General features: G+C 37.4%; 1 protein-coding gene and 1 long non-coding RNA gene across 8 annotated transcripts; one reads left to right on the top strand and one right to left on the bottom strand.

Annotated features, from left to right (window-relative positions):
- Window positions 1-925: 925 nt before the first annotated feature.
- Window positions 926-18,230, top strand: LOC130905897 (microtubule nucleation factor SSNA1-like). Its single transcript, XM_057819675.1, has 4 exons — window positions 926-1,053; window positions 1,137-1,310; window positions 12,097-12,296; window positions 18,166-18,230. The coding sequence occupies exons 2-4, from the start codon at window positions 1,259-1,261 to the stop codon at window positions 18,220-18,222; spliced, it is 309 nt and encodes a 102-aa protein (XP_057675658.1). The 5' UTR covers window positions 926-1,053; window positions 1,137-1,258; the 3' UTR covers window positions 18,223-18,230.
- LOC130905898 (uncharacterized) lies at window positions 2,956-6,150 on the bottom strand. 7 transcript variants are annotated; one of them, XR_009061169.1, is made up of 10 exons: window positions 5,979-6,150; window positions 5,359-5,457; window positions 4,794-5,293; window positions 4,565-4,664; window positions 3,898-3,958; window positions 3,776-3,827; window positions 3,511-3,579; window positions 3,288-3,401; window positions 3,135-3,204; window positions 2,956-3,006 (listed from the first exon to the last, which is right to left on the bottom strand). It is a non-coding gene; the product is annotated as an uncharacterized LOC130905898 (long non-coding RNA). The 7 variants fall into 7 exon arrangements; XR_009061168.1 differs by having other exon boundaries at window positions 3,898-4,664; window positions 4,794-4,841; window positions 5,187-5,293; XR_009061170.1 differs by having other exon boundaries at window positions 5,187-5,293; window positions 5,979-6,145.
- Window positions 18,231-20,023: the final 1,793 nt, after the last annotated feature.

The following is a 20,023-nucleotide window of genomic DNA, read 5'->3' as shown; positions in this document are numbered from 1 at the left end:
CTCTTTCAACTACTAGTCCTCTATCTGATAGGAGAAGAATAGAATAGAATAGAATAGAATAGAATAGAACGCCTTTATTGTCATTACACAAAGTGTCATGAGATTCAAAGCTGCCCCATAGAGTGCACACACAAAATTGGTTTGCTCAGTGGAAGGTTGACTCTCAAGAAGTACAACAGACCGATGGGTAACGTGCACTGTGTTTACATGAAAAAAAAAACGTAAACGTAAAACGTAAAAATGTAATAGAATGAGAATGTCGACATGAAAACAAAAGTAGAAACAGTGTGAAATGACTCACGTTTAATTTCTTTTTCATATGAGAAAAGCAAATCAAATGGCTAAATTATTTGTTGTAAATTGAAACTGTTTATTGGATTTGTTGGAAGAGTCATGTTTATTTATTTTTTTTACATAATGACTGTGTACAAATTTGATGATCATTTTGTGCCGTTTTTTTTTTTTTTTATTAAATTTGATATAATTTGAAATGTAAACATGACAGAAATGCACAGTCAAGGTTAATGCAACTAAGCAGGTTTGATATTGAACAATATAAGATATATTCCTCCAAATTTGAATGAAAAATTCCAAGATATGCGGATTGGGCCAGTTTTGGTTTAGCGGTCTGATGATGCTGCAGGTATAAAGATAAAAACATACATTATGGCCAGCTTAAAAACATGGTGTCTAAATGAGAAGACATTTGAATGGAAATTCACCTAGGTTTTAGCTTTCTAGCTTAGATATATTGATTTGGAATTTGAAAAAAAAAAACTTAAGATTTTTTTTTTTAATTCCAAAGGGTTCGGTTAATGCGAGTGAGAAACTCATGAGTTTCGGTACCTTTAGCAAGGTTAAAAACCACTTTTCTCATATAATGCTTTATCTCAATACTATTGTAGTTACCATTCCGGGTCAATGGGTGGCGAACATGTACTAAAAGACTTTGCGAGCGACATTAAATTAAGAAAAAAAGAAGAGGATAAGGAAAAGGAAACAGCGGGCAGCAACCAGCAACAGAAAAATACTGAACAGCTCTCCTGCGGAAATGTAAATGTTTTTGAGTAATGTCGATTGTCAGGCAGACACGTCTTGGACACTAACCAAAAATTTTTTTTTTTATTTCTTTCAAGTCACATTTGCTGGTGCTCCGTGAGACACATCTAAGGTTCGGCGGAACTCCGCCCCATGCATTGAGTTTGAAAATTGCAAGACAACTTCGTCCACACTGGAACGACTGATATCTGACTCCAACATGTCTCAACAAGCAGCTGCTCTACAGACCTATAACAATGAACTCGTCAAGTGTAAGTGCTTTCATTCATTTGGAACATCATTAGGAAGTTTTTGTCAAATGCGACGATGCACGCTGTTGGTGCACCCTTTTTTTGGTAGACGAAGACCGCATCTATTTAAAAACATTGGTTAAAAAAAAAGTCCAAAGTTTCTAATAAACTTGACTAATGTAGTCATTATATTATACGTTATTACGTCCTCCTGGACAATGCGACTTTTATGAAGTCCAACAGCTTCTTTTTCTTCCAAGGGTAGAACTATAAAGAGAAAAAAAACATGAAGGGATTCACGGGCCACCCTGAAATTCATCTTTGATTTATATCCAACTATCTTCACTCATTGGGTGCTATTGACGGCGACAGATGAACCGGTTACTTAAAAAAAAAAAAAAATCTGCTATTTTTACACAGACAACAGAGTAACTGTAAAATTACCACTTGCAAAACTGAAAATAAGAAAAGTTAGAAAACACTCTAACAACCTTCTGACTAGAGATCGACTGATACGGGTTTTTCCAAGAGAGTCTGGCTGCAGCCCGCCTCTCTCAGTACCCTGCGCCGCTCGTCTCAGTACCCATCCCACAGACAGGAAGTGACGCAATATCGCAGCTCTCAGACCGGAAATGACAACATGAAACAGCGCTCGAGCTCCGAGCTTCCGGTTTTATCGTAATAGTTAGCGTCCATTCGAACGTAAATACTAGTTTACTTTCCTTTTCGCACGTCTTTTATTTTCGGTTTCAGCATCACTCATTATTATTTAAACAATAATTTATTTCCATGCTCCTTAAATTGATTTGGTGAAATCGGGAGATTAACTCTTTAAGCGCGGTCAGTTTGTTAAAGCCTGCTGATTTTACCAAAATGAAAAACACGGTTACAGTACATCAAAATTAAAATACACACTACTGCAATAAAGGTTTAATTGGTGACTGAGAGATCGCATATGACCTATCACAGTGTGTACTTTAGTTTGTCAATTGTAAAATATACTCCAATTGAGAATTATTAGAAATTGCTGTCATCCTTACATTTTTATGAACGGACACATTAATATAGCTTCATTACAATTTAATGTATCAAAAACGTAATATTCTCTCAATGTTGCAACCAAACCAATTTTGTCTTTCATTTTGCTACTTAAATTCATTCATGTGGGTGAAGATCCTAATTAACTAATTCAGAAACTATATTAAACTTTCTGCTCCAGGAAAGGCACCTTTATTTCAAACAGAAATGACAAAATAGTTGTCAATGTGTTAGTTGTTCTTTTCTTTTATCCCAGACAATAGTTGTAGGTTGTTTTAATTACCTGACATTTTTCGGCAAGCCTTCATCACAGGTAATTAAAACTACCTACAACTAACATCTGGGATAAAAGAAAAAAAACAACTAATTTATAAGTGTAGAAAAATGAACTCAATACAACCAGTTCTAATATGGTAAACTTTATTTTTATTATTTTTTTTATTATTATTGAGAGAATACCAGATATTTTCTTTGGTCAACAATCTCCTCAAAAAAGGTAAATCCATCTTCCAGATGGTTGAAACAGAACTTGAATGGCTCCAAGACATTGTAGTTCGTGCTCATCCTCTTCCATCTGCAGGATGCTTGGGAACTCCTACTGCATTGATCCCCCCCCCCCCCCCCCCACCCCACCCTGTCCGAGGCTTTTGTGCTGTCTTGCACAATCCTTTTACCAAAACTGTTCATTGGAAAAGAGAAAGAAAACAGCTATTTGAATATTACATAATAAAAATGATGCTTTGTTAATTTTATGCTTGATTTTTCTTTTCAGGCATTGCATTAAACTAGATATATAAACAATCTTACCATTTTTTCCCGCCATATCTTTTTGGAGTGGGCCACCACTAACTTGAAGGAGCTGTGGTTGCACCTCTTCCTAAAAAAAAATCAGTGAATAAAGGGGGACATGTTCAAAAGTGCGTCAGAGTAATGGACACTAAAAAGTCTTTAAAAGCTGACCTCAGCAATTATATTCAAATTTCACTTCTGTAGCTGATAGACTGGTGGCACTTCACCCTGCAGTAATGCTTTTGCCTTATCTGTCCAATGGGCAAACTCTTTCCTGTGGCTCACCTAAGTTGAAAAAATACAAAAATAAGTATTCCACATTTTCCAACAAAGAATTAAGGTGCTGTGCACCTACTTTCCTATGAATGCCATATCAACAGTTTCAAAGACTTACCATGCACCCAAGTTTGAAATTGTCCACTAGCAATATACACCACCACTTCCTCAGAGTTGGCATATCAGTCTAACAAAAATTAAAAACAAGTGTAAATAAAGAATAACGACAAGGATATTTTGTAGCCCAATTTGAATGATTCGGTGAACTTCATTTTACAATGGTTAAACTCAAAGAGAGCATCCAGAACAGTGCAAAGAGCATACTACAAATGGATAAATGAATACAAATATAACAGAGGACAAAATTGGACAGTTAAACTCACCTACCAACATGAAGATGCCACAGTCCTTCCCCTATGGCTGTCCCGAAAAACCCTAACGTAAGAATTTAACCGAGTCACTTCCTTCAAGTTTTGAATCAATGAATACACACTTTTACAAATACCTCTATTTCACTTCCAATCCTCTCTTTCCATGTCCCCCTGTTGATTGACTGTCAACGTTTTCTGCAATTGAAAATATAGGTTTATATTAAATACAGTAGTTAAACAATTACAAACGTGTTTCCATGCATAAGAACACCAACCAGTCAGGTTTAAATGATTCATGCAAACAAAACAAGGGCGTAGGTTTGCATAGGGACGGTAGGGACATAACACGACCAACTTTTCAGGATGCTAAAGTTGTCCCCACCAACTTTTGAGCAACCTTATTTGCATTATATTCGTCCCTACCAATGTTGAGACCGGGCCAATGCCCTTGAAACAAAACATTCGCAATTTTAGAGTGGCATTTTAGAATTTTGCTTCAAATGATTGGATGAATCATCTGGAGTGCAATTCTGCTTTAATTGAAGGGGCAAAATAAAAGGATCGACTGGAACATACCTTCAAAACCAAACAAGGCTATTCTGGATCATCATGGAAACGCCATGCCAATATGAATGGTTACTGAATTTCATTAGAGATAACAATAGTTCTCTGATCTCAAGATTGGATCTGTTTTTCTTCCCACAAATAATTGGAATTTGGATCATTTAATTTGTTATGATTTGACTGTTCTTTGAAAATGAACCAATGCTCCAAGTTGTAGTTGTTACTAATCAGCCTTACAGGCAGATGCATGTGTGGGTCACATCCTGTAGGCTTTCACCATGTTGCAACAACATAGGGGTCAGCCACAAATATGGTCCTTCCCTGAAAAATACATAATCTATACACACGGACATATGTTATATAAATACAAACGTACGCAGACACCTACATGAGCCCATACAAGCATTCTGTAGGCTACATAGTTAAAATAATACCCTACACACGCCAAAAAAATACTTTTTTATACCTTTGAATGAGCTACTTGTTAGACAAGTTATAAATATGCATTTCATATCTGCAAAAAAACAAAAACAAAAAGTTACATTTTACTTAATTGTACAAGTGACATTATGTTCTTTAGAGAAACTAAATCCTCAAAATTCACAGTTGATTCCATTTCATTGTTCAGGCCAACGTTCCAAAAGTCAGCACGTGTCAATCAAACTTTCTTTTTTTAGACAATCAACACCATTTCTGGCCTCTTTATATTCAAGATTTGCATAAGCTAATGAGAATGTTGATTGGTTAAATAAACAAAGAGTAAATAATCAATTATGTCCAATTGTTAACTAATATAAGGAATAATAAGCCTATCCAGATTTCCACTGAGCACAACATTTGTCTCAGACATAAAACATACCAGCCGTTCCTGGGCAGGATGAGTTTGAACCGTCCATGAAGCTCGGCATGGTCTTATATTGTCACCATTGGTCCTGTCTGCACAGTGGGTTTTACAGTGTTCGATGTCTATCAAAAAAAAAGTATTCAGCACAGTCCAAAATCTAAAGTACATTAATATTTATGCTACTTACTTCCATTTGGATCTGTGTGACATCCCTGTATCTGCATGGGAAGACTACCATTTGGGGGTCGTGATTTAGTTTCTTCCCAATGGGGTGGTGATCTTGCAGCTAGTAAAAAAAAAACAAAATAATGAAAAAATATATAGCTAAGCAGAGTAACAATATCAAGAAAAAATTACAACCTTGTCCTATTTGGATCATGTGACAACATTCAAACTACAAAGGACCAGACAAAACAAATGAAGGCAAAACAACAATACCATACAACAACAAAAACAGCGAGCTGCAAATTGCAGGCATGTACATAATGAAAAATAAGAGTGCAATATAATGAAAACTACACAAAGAAGACTGTTCATTGTGAAAAAAAAATGTAAAAAGCATTAGCAGCATTAGCGAATTCGCTGCTGAATTCATCAGTACGTATTAAACAATATAAGTAGAGCAAAGTCACATGCAGTTAGTAAAGGAAGACATTATTTAAATTACATTAAGAATACTAGATATAAGTACGGTCTTTTCAACTCAGAATAAACACTTCATATTTTCACCGCAAGTCTTGTTTAACTATTTAACATTTTTAAACATGCATACGCTTTTAAAAACTTTTTTCCAGTGCGGCCACTTACCGTGTTTTTTTCGCGAGAGGTGAAATAACGTAACTTGTTTTCGTCGCAAGGGTTGACGACATTTCCGGTCTGAGGGGACTGAGAGCTGCGGTGTTGCGTCATTTCCTGTCTGCGGGATGGGTACTGAGAAGAGCGGCGCAGGGTACTGAGAGAGGCGGGCTGCAGCCAGACTCCTCTCGGTTTTTCAGGACCAATACCGATTATTAGTAGTTCGTGGGGCCGATAACCGATTTTTGGAGCTGATATTCATTTGCAGGAAGTGTAAAAATTGGCGTAAACAATCAGAATAATGCAAACTAGGGCTGTCCCATACGAAAAATTTTCTCCCGATTAGTCAGCCGACTATTTTTATGATTCGTCGACTAATCTAATATATATATATATATATATATATATTAGGGCTGCAGACTGAAAATGTTATTGATTAATCGAGTAATCGGATAAAACAAATATATTTTTAGGTGAGTCAATCAATGTCTTTATTTTCGATGTATATTGTTGAAGACAGCCAACAATTGATAGATGTAACTACAATAAAAAAAAGACTTATTCACTGCTTTCACTCAAAAAACCTTTAGATCTTATTTAAAAAAAAAAATATATATATATATATATATATATATATATATATATATATATATATATGTATATGCTGTTATGTTTGTCACTTAAAAGTTAGGATTTTTTTCCCACGTGTTTCAATTGCATTTCTATTTGTGTCAAGCCATTTTTAAGTTCTAGTTAAGTTTTAAAGTGCCTGTGACACGAAAAAGCATGTTTATTTCATAATGCACGCGGTATTTTATGCCCCTGAATGATATGGACCGCTTGGATGTGTGTGGAAGCGATCGCTATATTTATTTAGTTTTTTGAATCCCGCGCCATGAAAATGAGTGACTTCCGGCTTCGGTCTTGCATTGAGGAGGAGGGCGCTGTGACGTGTACGGTAGAAGACGTTCTCTTCACTATACAGTAGGCCTGAACGATATTGGGAAAAACTATTGCTGCGATTTTTTTGGGGTTTGCGATATATTGCGATATTATATTGCGATATTAAAAAAAAATTATATATATTTTTTTCAAGATATTTTTACAAGATGACTTAAATAGCTGTTTGGAAAGACTTTAGATCACCACAGTGTACAGTCAGCCCTTGTTTTTCGCGGTTAATGGGGACCAGAACCCGCCGCGATAAGTGAAAAACCGCGAAGTAGCCCACCCCCCCATTTAAAATTTTTTTGGTGTGTGTGTTTTTTGTGCCCAATGTATTTATTCAGATTTAGCATTGGAAAGAGATACATACAGGTTGACCCAAAAAAAAGTTTACACTCAGTTGACTGCTTGTTTAAAAGCCATTGAAACATATCTAAATAGGTTGTCATGCTTAAGTGATTCATTAAGGTCACTCAATGCAGCTGGTAATCTCTCGTCTCTACAATTCCTGTGCTTCTGCTGAAAATGAAGAAAACTTTAGCTGTACCTGAATTGCTGCGTGCCGGTCTGACACCTACTGAGATTGCAGCAAATCCGAGAATATCCAGATGTGCAGTCTACAAAGTTAAAAAGAAGCTGAAAGATATTGGAACAGCCTCACGAAAACCTGGGTCTGGAAGTGCCGATCTGTGCGGACCAAAAAATTGATTGACAAGGTGATATGTGGCCACCCCAGAGTCCAGATCTCAATCCCCTGGATTATAGCATATGGGCAACTGTGGAGGACAGTGCCTGTAAGAAGCCACAAACTTCTGTGGCAGCCTTGGAGAGGTCCATTGTTAGATCTTGGGAAAAGATGACAGCATCCTACATAAAGAAGCGTTCCGCAGGCGCCTGGAGGCTGTTGTGACACTTAAGGGAGGGCACATTGAAAAATAGAGTGTACTGTACATGTTCTTTACAATAATGTATAATTTGTGATTCAATTCTAATTCTAAACTGAATAAACATGGCATTTAAGTTGTATTATGGCAGTGTAAACTTTTTTTTGGGTCACCGTGTATAAGACATGTTTTTTTCTCACTCCCCCCACCCCCCAAAGTGATTTAAAAAATGTATATAAATAAATGGTTTTTAAGCACTTCAAATTTCATAATTATGATAAGTTTTAAACATAACTGTCCAACCAAATCATTTTTGAACAAGAATAAAGTACTGTAGCAGATAAATGCTTGGCTTTATTAAATGTTTCTGTTTATCTACTTTAGCTGTGACCGTTGAAGTGACATGTAGAAATTTCAAACTCCTCATGATCACTTCTGGCATTTAAATGTCTCCAACGTCCCCACATTACACACATTCATTCCAGCGCGGCTTCCTTGCAATTGTTTAACAAGTTAAACGATGATTGACAGATGCCCGTGTGAAGTCTGCTTCTTTGGCCAGATCAAAGCCATTGTTGTGCCGCAGTGACAGAGACGATCAAAAGGCTGGGAGAGGGAGGGTAGGAGGCTATGCGCAGACCAGAACGTGAGGCGTATGTGGATCAAAAAAAAAGAAAAACTATCGCACGTGCTTGCGATGGGACTATTGCGCACACGCACATCGCGATGGCGATGTTTAAACGATATATCGTTCAGGCTTACTATACAGTGTACTGTTGTGTATGAGGACGAAGGATTCAGCTGATTTTGCGGATTAATACTTTTATTTTTTGCATCACGCCAGCCAAATGGCTGCAGAAACATCATTCTGTATGCGGGAGAGGCGTATGCGCCTTTTTGGAGTTTCAAAAGGTTCCCATTCACCGTGGATATTTACTGTGGGACCATTGGACTTACAAGGAAGTGAGTAAACATCTTGTTTTGTATTATGTCAAATACGAATACAGTGATTACAAAGTAAACACTATAAAATTCCTTTAAATAAAGGACTACTTACGTTTGATCATTGATAGGCATGTAAAAAGCTATCCTCATGCTCATTAGCAGTTAGCTGTTAGCACGTTAGCTGCACAACAATTCCAGCCACCCTCCTCCAGGGAACGAACTGTAAATTGCTCTCCGCCGGGCGGTTTGCCGATCCGCAAAGAAACTCGACAACCGGGTCGTCATGTCAAATAATCCAGGCTAGTTATGTGTGATTTTCCACTTCGAAGACTTTGAAACATCCCTCGGTTCGGGTTAGCATGTCGGCTAGCTGTCACTCCTTCTGGTCTGTTTACATTCTCCGAAGCCGGGGAAGGGAAATTACATATGTCCGATTTATTTATAAAATATCGTTCGGGAGGTGTGACAGTAAAGGTGAAGTCGACTGTTTTGACCATTATGGAGTAATTTTGCCATGTCGTCTTGAATAAATTTATTATTTTATATTCCATTTAGCACAAGATTGTTATTTGTCATGACCATGCCATTTATTTAGCAATTGGGGAAAGTACTTGGGTAAAAAGAATATCCTGTAAAAATATTGAAGTAAAGAGACAGAAACAATGACATTTTGCCGCTCTCTTCGTCGCGTTTTCCTCATTGTGAATAGTTCCCCCTCGACGGGCTGACTGGTCCTTCTCAAGCCATTTATATAGCTATTGGGGAAAAATACTTGGATAAAAAGAATATCCTGTAAAAATATTGGTAGTAGAGAGACTGAAACAATGACATTTTGCAGCTCTCTTCATCGCGTTTTCCTCGTTCTGAACAATTCCCCCTCAATGGGCTGAATAGTAAAACCGATGAGCCTAGTCTACCGCTGACGTCATCCACCTGTTGGGGACGCTAAAGGCCTATAATTGTAGGCGTGGCTAACCGGCAGATTAAAAGACTAATTTCTCGTCATCTGCGCTTTGCTAAATTGTTGTATATAGTCGAATCGTCTCAAAATATGATTCTAATTCACATAATAATGCCATTTAAGACTTTTTTTCTGGTGTCATATGCTCTTTAAGTTAGTCTAAACTGTAAGTCCTGATAGGATTTTGAGTTTTTGCAGTGTTCAAAATAAATGTATGATACAGGCTGTATTGGAGCACATTAGGGACCAGTGCTACTTGGTGTTTTATCCAGCAATGACTACTGAGCTAAAATTGATAGTTAGCATTATTGAGTTTTTATTTTACACCCTCATCACTCCACAACGCTATGTTATGTTAAAGCCTGTATGTAAGACACGTTAGCCACACATCGACAGTGGTCAGAATTAATAGAAACCTAGCCCTCCGCAGGTCTAACGTTACGTGAGCTCTTAACAGTAACGTTAATCTTATTTATTAGTGCTTAGTGCTCTTTATTAGCGCTTAGCGCTCTACTGCTTTAAGATGGCAGCTGTTTACTAACGCTGCCCAGACGCGGCCGAGTCTGTCATTTGGCATCTAGTTCAACATACTTGTGATCTCTATGAGACTCATCAGACGTTACCTGCTATCAACGTAGCATCGTGCGGGCTAGTATTTAGTAACGTCGGCGTCGTTTTTAGTGGCTGTCGGCTGATGTAAGGTTTTTTTTTTTTTTTTTTTTTTTTTTGCTGCTTCCTCTACGCATGTGACATCAGCGCATTGTCCCGCATTAAAAGTAGTCCGAGCAAAACGTGATGCTTAGAGCTGTCAAAATAAACGATTACTCGAGGCGAATAAAATCACTCAGATCAGTTTTAAAAACTCGAGTTGCTCGAGTATTCGTTTCAGCACTAATATATATATATATATATATATATAATTTAAACTAGTTTAGCAATAAAATTTTTGTTGAGGCTTATTAAGTCACAAAAACACCTTGAAACCTAACCTAACCTGAGCAGAGGGCATACTGAAATATTACCACAATTATTTCCAATGAAAGGCACACGTAGTCAAGAGTCAAGAATCTGCATTGGACAAGGTGAGGATGCTGGAAGTTTTGTTTGGTGCTGTTCCAGTGAGATTTACAAAGATGACTGCCTGAAGAAAACATCAAAATTTCCTCAGTCCTTGATGATGGGCTGCATGATGTCAGGCAAAGGCACTCGGGAGATGGCTGTGGTTAATTCTTCAATAAATGCACCAGTTTACATTGAAATTTTGGACAGCTTTTTTCAGCTTTTTTTTTTTTTTTTGAGCTGATCCTCAAACAGTATAAAAAAATAAATATATGAGGATCTATTTACAACAAAAGAACAATTGGCTAACTTACATAGTAAATAATAAATGTATTATACCTGCTCTATTGGAGCACATTTATTCAGTAATGACTACTGAGCTAAAACTGAGTTAGCTTTATTATGTTTTAATTTTACACCCTCATCACTCTACAGTGCTGTGTTTTTACAGATCAAATAAAGCCTGTATGTAAGACATGTTAGCCACGCATCAACAGTGGTATTAATCAATAGAAACCTAGCCCTCCGAAGGGCTAACGTTACGTGAGCGAGTGAAAGTAACGTTGTATTTATTAGCGATGAGAAGTCGACTGCTTAAAGATGGCGGCTGTTTACTAACGCTGCCCAGACGCGGCCGAGTCTGTCATTTCGCATCTAGTCTTAAATGCATCTATGAGACGCATCGGACACTACCTGCTACCAAACTAGCATCATGCGGGCGTAGTTTGTAGCGGCTGTCGGCTGCGGTAAGTTTTAAAAAAACTTTTTTTTTTTTTAATTGCTTCTTCCTCCTATGCACGTGACTTCAGCGCGTTGTCCCGCATTAAATGTAGTCCGGGCAAAACGTGATGCCTAGAGCTGGCAAAATTAAACGATTCCTCGAGGTGAATAAAATTACTCGGATCAGTTTTTAAACTCGAGTTACTCGAGTTGCTCGAGTATTCGTTTCAGCTCTAGTACCGTTACACCCCTAGTATCTACACACTCGCTGCTTTTATGAAGTAAAACAAAAGTTTACATGTTTAAAACAAAAAACAGCTGCACGTCCTGCGCTGTGACTAGTGCGCATGCGCTATGTTCAAACAATATTCTGTGCAGGGCTAATTTGACGTCTTCTGCTGTCGATGGCAACAAAGTAGTTAAAATACATTATTACATTTTGACACTATTTGCGACCCTCGTGAGGAAAAAGCGGCATGAAAAATGAATGAATGTCATTTTTAACATTTGTGCATATTTCTTAAAGTGGCTTCATGTCTTCAAAATTTGCTGCTGTCAAGTTGACAAACATTCAAGGTTTTCCAATCACACCATTTTTCTTCTTTTTCCCTCTCAGGTTTTGATGACTTGTTTTCCAAGAGGGAACGGTTGAGGAATCAGATCAAGCAAGAAGAAGAGATTAAGGAACAGCTCCATTGTGACATCCACAATCTCTCGGAGAAGCTGAACAAAGTTAATAAAAGCCTGGCACAAAAAACGGCTGCATATGACACCATCGAACGCACCATTTCAGAGACGCAGTCCGCATACACAAAGGTGTTTTTCCTGTTTTCCAAGTAGCTTGAATAGCGAAAAATCGAATTCTAAACTGAAACTGTTTATGGTATTACATCAGTGGTTTTACAGTCATGTGAAAAAATTAGAGGACACCCCATATATTGTTCTATATTAAGAAATGTTCACATATCAATGTCTGATCTCGTTATTTTTTTTTTTAACTCTGGAAAAGATGATTTAATTGCAGGTAAACACCAAAAATTAACATTGATTTACTCATTGAACCAATCATATTAACAAAAATGCATATTCTAACTGAAGAAAAAGTTAGGACACCCGACCACCTACAATCCCTAGCAAAAATTATGGAATCATCAGCCTCGAACGAGTACTCACTCAGACATTTTATCATGTAGAACAAAGTCTGATAAAAAGCTTGCAAAAAAAATAAAAATTAATTAGTTCAAAAGCGCAACTCTTTGGCATTCAGAAACACTGAAAGAAATGCATAAAAAAACATTGTGATGGTCAGTAAATGTTACTTTTATAGACCAAGTGCAGGGAAATATATATGGAATCACTCCATTCTGAGGGGGGGGGGGGGGGGATGGAATCATGAGACACAAACAAAGAAATAACAATAAAAACACATCTCTAGTATTTAGTAGCACCTCCTCTGGCTTTTATGACAGCTTGCGATCTCTGAGACATGGACTTGATGTGTATTCTTCATCAATTTGGTGCTAATTCTCTTTCATTGCAGCTGCCAGATCATCCTTGCAGGTCGGAGCCTTGCTGTGGACCATTTTTTTTTTTTCCAATTTTCACCACAGGTTTTCAACAGGGTTGAGATCTGGGCTATTTGCAGGCCATGAAATTGCCTGGATTAGTCTTTCTCCAAAGAATGCTTTAACAGTTTTAGCTCCGTGGCATTAAGTATTGTCATCTTGGAAAATGACAAACATATTTTCAATTGAAGGGATGAGAAAGTTGTGTAAAATTTCTATGTAAATTTGTGCATTTATCGAAGATTTAACCGCAGCCATCTCCCCAGTGCCTTTGCCTGACATGCAGCCCCATATCATCAAGGACTGAGGGAATTTTTATGTTTTCGTCGGGCAGTCATCTTTGTAAATCTCACTGGAACAGCACTAAACAAAAGTTCCACTATCATCACCTAGTCCAATTCAGATTCTTGACACTTGACACCTTGTCCAATGCAGATTGACAGTTGACAAGATGATGATTTGCTGACCACCACAATGTTTTTTTTTTTAATTCATTTCTTTTAGTGTTTCTGAATGCTAAAGAGTTTGCACTTTTGAACTAATTCATTTTTTTTTTCAAGCTTCTTTTCGGAGTTTGTTCTACATGAATGTCTGAAAGAGTGCTTGTCCGATACTGGTGATTCCATACTTTTTGCTAGGGGTTGTATGATGGTGAGCTAGCCAGGTCCTGTTGCAGGAAAGCATCCCAAAACAATGACACTTCCACCTCCATGCTTCACAGTCTGTAAGAGGCTTTTTAAAAAAAACTTTTGCTGTATTAGGTTTACGCCAAACACCTCCTCTATTCTGGTGTCCAAATAATTCCATTTTAGATTCATCTGTCGAAAAATATTATTCCAGGTCTTTTTCTACATTCACTCTAGCAAACTTCAGTCTGGCCTCCGTCCCATGAAGGTTAAACTTGTCTCTTTCTGATTGTAGAGGCATGCACTTTCACATCAACAGTAGTAAGAGCCTTCTGTATGTCAAATGATGACATTTTAAGGTTTTTGGAGACTTCTTTTAGCATCTTGCAGTCTGCTCTCGGGGTGAACTTGCTTGAACGGCCAGACCTAGGCATGTTGGCAGTTGTTTTGAATGTCATCCACTTGTATACTAGTTTCCGGACAGTGGAATGGCTGATTATATATTCTTTTGAGATCTTTTGAAATCCCTTACCACTACCAGACTAGTAAGCGTCTAGAATCTTCTTTCTGAAGGCCTCAGATAGCTAGCTCCTTTGATCTCACAATGGTGTTTTCTCTAACTTCAACAGTCAGGGGCAAACCAAATTAAATGTGAAGGCAAGCCTCCTTCAAAACACTGGGTAATGATGTTCTAATCATGTGCACCTGATGTGATGCACCTGTGTGTGATTTTAGCCATTTTAAGTGGAATTGAATGTGAGGGTGTCCTAACTTATACCTCAACAGAAATTGCATTTATTTACAATTACATTTTATAGAAAGTTTTGTTTAGTTCTATTACTTGAATCTCTTAAGGTTTTTTAAAATTGATATTAAATATCCATATGAGCAAATATATTAGAAAACACACAGGCTTCCGTGGGGTGTCCTAATTTTTTCACATGACTGAAAGTCCTTGAGGAAGACTTGATTGAGGAACCTTGCAGGTTCAGAGTTCTTATTAACCACTTTTGCACTGTAGGAACTAGTTCCTAGAACCTTGAGGCCAGGATTTCAAGTTCCGAGAACCATTTTAATCCATACTCTAAGATAGGGACTTTCAGTGGGACTGTAGGAACTCTAGTACGTAACCTACACTACCCTGTATTGAATTTGTGTGCTTTTCCCGTCTCGTCGTTAGAGGTTGGATTTGCTCGCCGATTAAAACTCTTCCCTTCAAACATGGAAGAATTGCCGCTGTGTCCTCAACGGTCTTTGTTTTGTTGTTTTCTGTAATTTTCGGATTATAAGCGGCTACTTTTTCCCTTAATTTTGAATCCTGGAGTTTATAGTCCAGTGCAGCTTATTTGTTGATTTGTTTGGGTTAATAGGTAACAATTTATTTGACAGCGGCGTCATAAGACTGTCATAAGAACATCATAATTATGATATGACACGATCATGGGCTTTAATGAATGCTTATGACAGTTGTCATTTAGTGTCATCTGGCAAATTATGGCACTAATTCCATTTATGTCAAGCTTGGATCTTTTACATCCATTCAAAAGTGAAACTGCTTGCTGAATAACACTAAATAACTTCTGTTATAGGCAGTCACTAATGCTCATGACAGTTTCATGTCATAATTATGACAGTCTAATGGCGCCACTGATATATAAATTGTAACCAATACCAAACCTAGCAATTAATGAAACAATTGGAACAGTAACTGAAGAAATAATTAGCAAAGAACATGAATTTTGATTGTTTTTTTGTTTGTTTTTTTTTTTACATCTGTAGCACTGCAATGCATGCTAATAGGCATTTCCGACAACAAGTTGTCAGCAGGTGGCAGCAGAGGTTCACTTTCTCCCAAAGGAGCAGCGATGGCCAAATGAAGCTTCTTGAAGCAATAACGCTTCATGGTGGTTCATTTGGTCTTATGACAGTCGTATGATACTGCTGTCAAAGTGTTACCGGTTAATATTTTTTGGTGATAATATCCTGTATTACATAGAAGACAACATGGCTTATAGTCCAGTGCAGTTTATCAATGAACAAATTCTGTTTTCGTGCCAAATTTTGTGCGTGGCGGCTTATAGTCAGGTGAACTTTTTTAGTGCAAAAATTTGTCGTTTTTGCGGTTTTATTTTGCCAGAGATGGTTGTGGGGAGTAAATATTGCATCACTTGCACAGACTATGTCACAGCAGTTTGTATCAGGCGCAGTACCCGTGTGCGAACACGACTGCCTGGCGAAGGGTGGTTCTGATAACTACTAGGGAGGCCTATAGTTGTTGGAACTACAGTGGGGCAAATAAGTCTTTAGTCAACCACTAATTTTGCAAGTTCGCCACTTGGTAATTGTCAACATGGGTAAACCTCAACCATGAGAGACAAAATGTGTGTGTGTGTGTGTGTGTGTGGGGGGGGGGGGGGGGGGGAAGAAAATCACATTGTTTGACTTATAAAGAATTTATTTGCAAATCATGGTGGAAAATAAGTATTTGGTCAATACCAAAAGTTCATCTCAATACTTTGTTATGTACCCTTTGTTGGCAATAACGGAGGCCTAACGTTTTCTGTAACCCTTCACAAGCTTTTCACACACGGTTGCTGGTATTTTGGCCCATTCCTCCATGCAGATCTTCTCTAGAGCAGTGATGTTTTGGGGCTGTCGTTGGGCAACACGGACTTTCAACGCACTCCACAGATTTTCTATGGGGTTGAGACCTGGAGACTGGCTAGGCCACTCCAGGACCTTGAAATGCTTCTTACAAAGCCACCCCTTTGTTGCCCTGGCTGTGTGTTTGGGATCATTGTCATGCTGAAAGACCCAGCCATGTCTAATCTTCAATGCCCTTGCTGATGGAATGACATTTACACTCACAATCTCTCGATACAAGACCCCATTCATTCTTTCCTATACACAGATCAGTCGTCCTTTGCAGAAAAACAGCCCCAAAGCATGATGTTTCCACCCCCATGCTTCACAGTGGGTATGGTGTTCTTCGGATGCATTTCCGTATTCTTTCTCCTCCAAACACGAGAATCAGTTTTTCTACCAAAAAGTTATATTTTGGTTTCATATGACCATAATACATTCTCCCAGTCCTCTTCTGGATCATCCAAATGTTCTCTAGCGAACCGCTGACGGGCCTGGACGTGTACTTTCTTCAGCAGGGCGACACGTCTGGCAGTGCAGGATTCAAGTCCCTGGCGGTGCATTGTGTAGCCTTTGTTACTGTGGTCCCAGCTCTCTGTAGGTCTTTCACTAGGTCCCCCCCGTGTGGTTCTGGGATTTTTGCTCACCGTTCTTATCATTTTGACGCCACGGGGTGAGATATTGCATGGAGCCCCAGATCGAGGGAGATTATCAGTGGTCTTGTATGTCTTCCATTTTCTAATAATTGCTCCCACAGTTGATTTCTTTACACCTAGTGAAGAGTTACAGAAAACGTTTGGCCTCCGTTATTGCCAATAAAGGGTACATAACAAAGTATTGAGATGAACTTTTGGTATTGACCTAATACTTATTTTCCACTATGATTTGGAAATAAATTCTTTAAAAATCAAACAATGTGATTTTCTGTTTTTTTTTCTCCACATTCTGTCTCTCATGGTTAAGGTTTACCCATGTTGACAATTACAGGCCTCTCTAATTTTTTCAAGTAGGAGAACCTTCACAGTTGGTGTTGACTATATACCTATTAGCCCCACTGTAAGCACTCGGGTTTCGACAGTCCGAAAGCGGCGTTAGTGACCTCAGCAATCAAGCTGATGCAAAAATAAAAAATAAACAAATAATAGGGCTGTCAAAATTATCGCGTTAACGGGCGTTAATTAATTTTTTAAATTAATCACGTTAAAATATTTGACGCAATTAACGCAGATGCCCCGCTCAGACACATTTAAATGACGGTACAGTGAAACGCTCACTTGTTAATTGTGTTTTATGGAGTTTTGCCGCCCTCTGCTGGCGCTTGGGTGCGACTGATTTTATAGGCTTCAGCACCCATAAGCATTGTGTAAGTAATTATTGACATCAACAATGGCGGGCTACTAGTTTATTTTTTGATGGAAAATTTTACAAATTTTATTAAAATGAAAACATTAAGAGGGGTTTTAATATAAAATTTCTATAACTTGTACTAACATTTTTCTTTTAAGAACTACAAGTCTTTCTATCCATGGATCGCTTTAACAGAATGTTAATAATGTTAATGCCATCTTGTTGATTTATTGTTATAATAAACAAATACAGTACTTATGTACCGTATGTTGAATGTATATATCCATCTTATCTTTCCATTCCAACAATAATTTACAGAAAAATATGGCATATTTTATAGATTAATTACGAATAATTATATTTTTAAGCTGTAATTAACTCGATTAAAAAATTTAATCGTTTGACAGCCCTAATAAATAAATAAAACAACAATAACAGCACACATAGCTGGGCAAACAGCTTTTGGTCTTGTTTCATTTTCTTATTTTTGCTCTTCTCCCACAGATCTTGGAGAGTTCACAGTCTTTACTGAGTGTCATGAAGCAGGCTGGCAACCAGTGAAAACTTTTTTTTTTTTTAAATTAATATTTTTGTCAATTCGTTGAAACTATTCAGCTTTTATTTGAATTAGTTGAAGTTGTGTACAAATGTTCTTGAATTGTCTAATGGCAATGTATTTTAATAAAGTTAAAGCAGCACACCAGCAGCTGGTTATTATTGAGTAATATTTATTGTAATGTAAACATTTTTTCCATTGAATGCTTTTAACTGTTGAATTGAAATTTTAAATATGTCCAATGACATTCTGTTCAAGAATTAATGTGATCAAGTTGGACAGAATAGTTAGTAGTCTGAAGATAAAATTACATTATACTGTAAATATTTCCACGTAATGACAAGTTGTACAGTATACATAGAATTATCTTTCTGGTCAAGAGAAAACAATAACAATAGAAACCAGGACTGAAGGGGCCCTCGCAGTTTGGCGCAACTCAGACGGCATGCAACTCAGGGTGGCGGCAGATCGTCCCCCTCTCATCTCATGAAAGCACGTGCTGGAAACTGCTTTTTTTTGTGTGTGTGGAACCTCTTTTGTGTTGTGGGCATGACTGACGGAAATGCATTGGTGGAATGTAACGTACTGAAGTACATTTGTGTATATCTGTACTTGAGTACAAATATGAAGTAAGTTTTTACTCCACTACATTTTAAAGCGGGCATCTACTTTTAACTCCACTACTTTTCAAATCGTCGCCTGCGTTACACATTACTTTTGTTTGTATTCTTTTATTTTCTCATTGTGAATTGATAGTTTCGTTTTCATATCTCCGTCGCAATCGATAAATTACAACTACACGAGTACAAGCAAGATTAGCCAGGTGAACAAGATATTTACCAATAAAACCCACCACACTCTTGTACAGTAGGTGGCGGTATGCACCTGATAGTTGCTTGCAATCTGCCATTAAGCTAAGTCTTGGACTTATTGAGCTTATTGAGGATCAGTTTACTGTGTAGTCAATTTCATTGGTTGTTTTTATTCCATTCTGCACAGTTTTCAATAAAACTGAGCAATGAATTTTCTGTTTTTTTTTTTTTTTTTAATATTGACTCATCTCTGTATGTTTGTATGTATATATATTTGTATATAACATATATACGTATATTAAATTTTTGAAGCGGGAGAAAATACGTTTATTTTTTACTTGGAAATTTTAAAGCAAGTACTTTTGTAGTGTTACTTGAGTTTTTTTTTTTTTTTTTGAGATACTTGTAATTTAAGTCAATTTCGCACTTGTATCTGTACTTTTACTTAAAAGAAGAAAAAAAACTTCATCTACCACTCCAGAGATTTTTTTGTATATCCTGTGTATGATAAATACATTCAGATACCAAGGTGAAAGAAACCTTATTGAAGAGGGTCCTACAAAAAAGGAGGGGCTACTGAACTTTTCATGTCGGGTTTGAGATATGGGTCCAACAGACTTTTTGGTTTTGCACAAGGTCTCGACTTTCCACTTTGCATTGCTCTATGTTGGAAAAATAACTAATAGGAGGGGCTTTTTTGAAAAATTCAAAGAAGCGATGTTGCGTCAATTTTTTTACTTGTTTTCGCAAGGTTGCAAAATTATTGAAATTTACGCCAAGCCCGATGTATCTGCAAATTTTGGTAAGTTTTCAAGCATGTTAAGGCCTCCAAATTGTCCGTTTTCATTTGCCCCTAAAAAGAATACAATAACAATAATTTGCATTACAATAGGACTCTTGCACCACTTGGTGCTTGAGCCCTAAATATTTAAAACGCTTAAAATATAACGACACTACTAAGACCTATAATATTTTGCATTACTCACTGCACTCA

Source organism: Corythoichthys intestinalis, chromosome 17, assembly GCF_030265065.1.
Source record: "Corythoichthys intestinalis isolate RoL2023-P3 chromosome 17, ASM3026506v1, whole genome shotgun sequence".
Lineage (NCBI taxonomy): Eukaryota > Metazoa > Chordata > Actinopteri > Syngnathiformes > Syngnathidae > Corythoichthys > Corythoichthys intestinalis.
This window is presented reverse-complemented; position numbering and strand designations above follow the sequence as displayed.

Excerpts from the sequence above, each read along its gene's own strand:
- LOC130905897 (XM_057819675.1), top strand. The coding sequence starts at position 1,259 with ATGTCTCAACAAGCAGCTGCTCTACAGACCTATAACAATGAACTCGTC. Across the intron at positions 1,311-12,096 it reads TAACAATGAACTCGTCAAGT|GTTTTGATGACTTGTTTTCC; the intron begins GTAAGTGCTTTC and ends TTTCCCTCTCAG. Across the intron at positions 12,297-18,165 it reads CGCAGTCCGCATACACAAAG|ATCTTGGAGAGTTCACAGTC; the intron begins GTGTTTTTCCTG and ends CTTCTCCCACAG.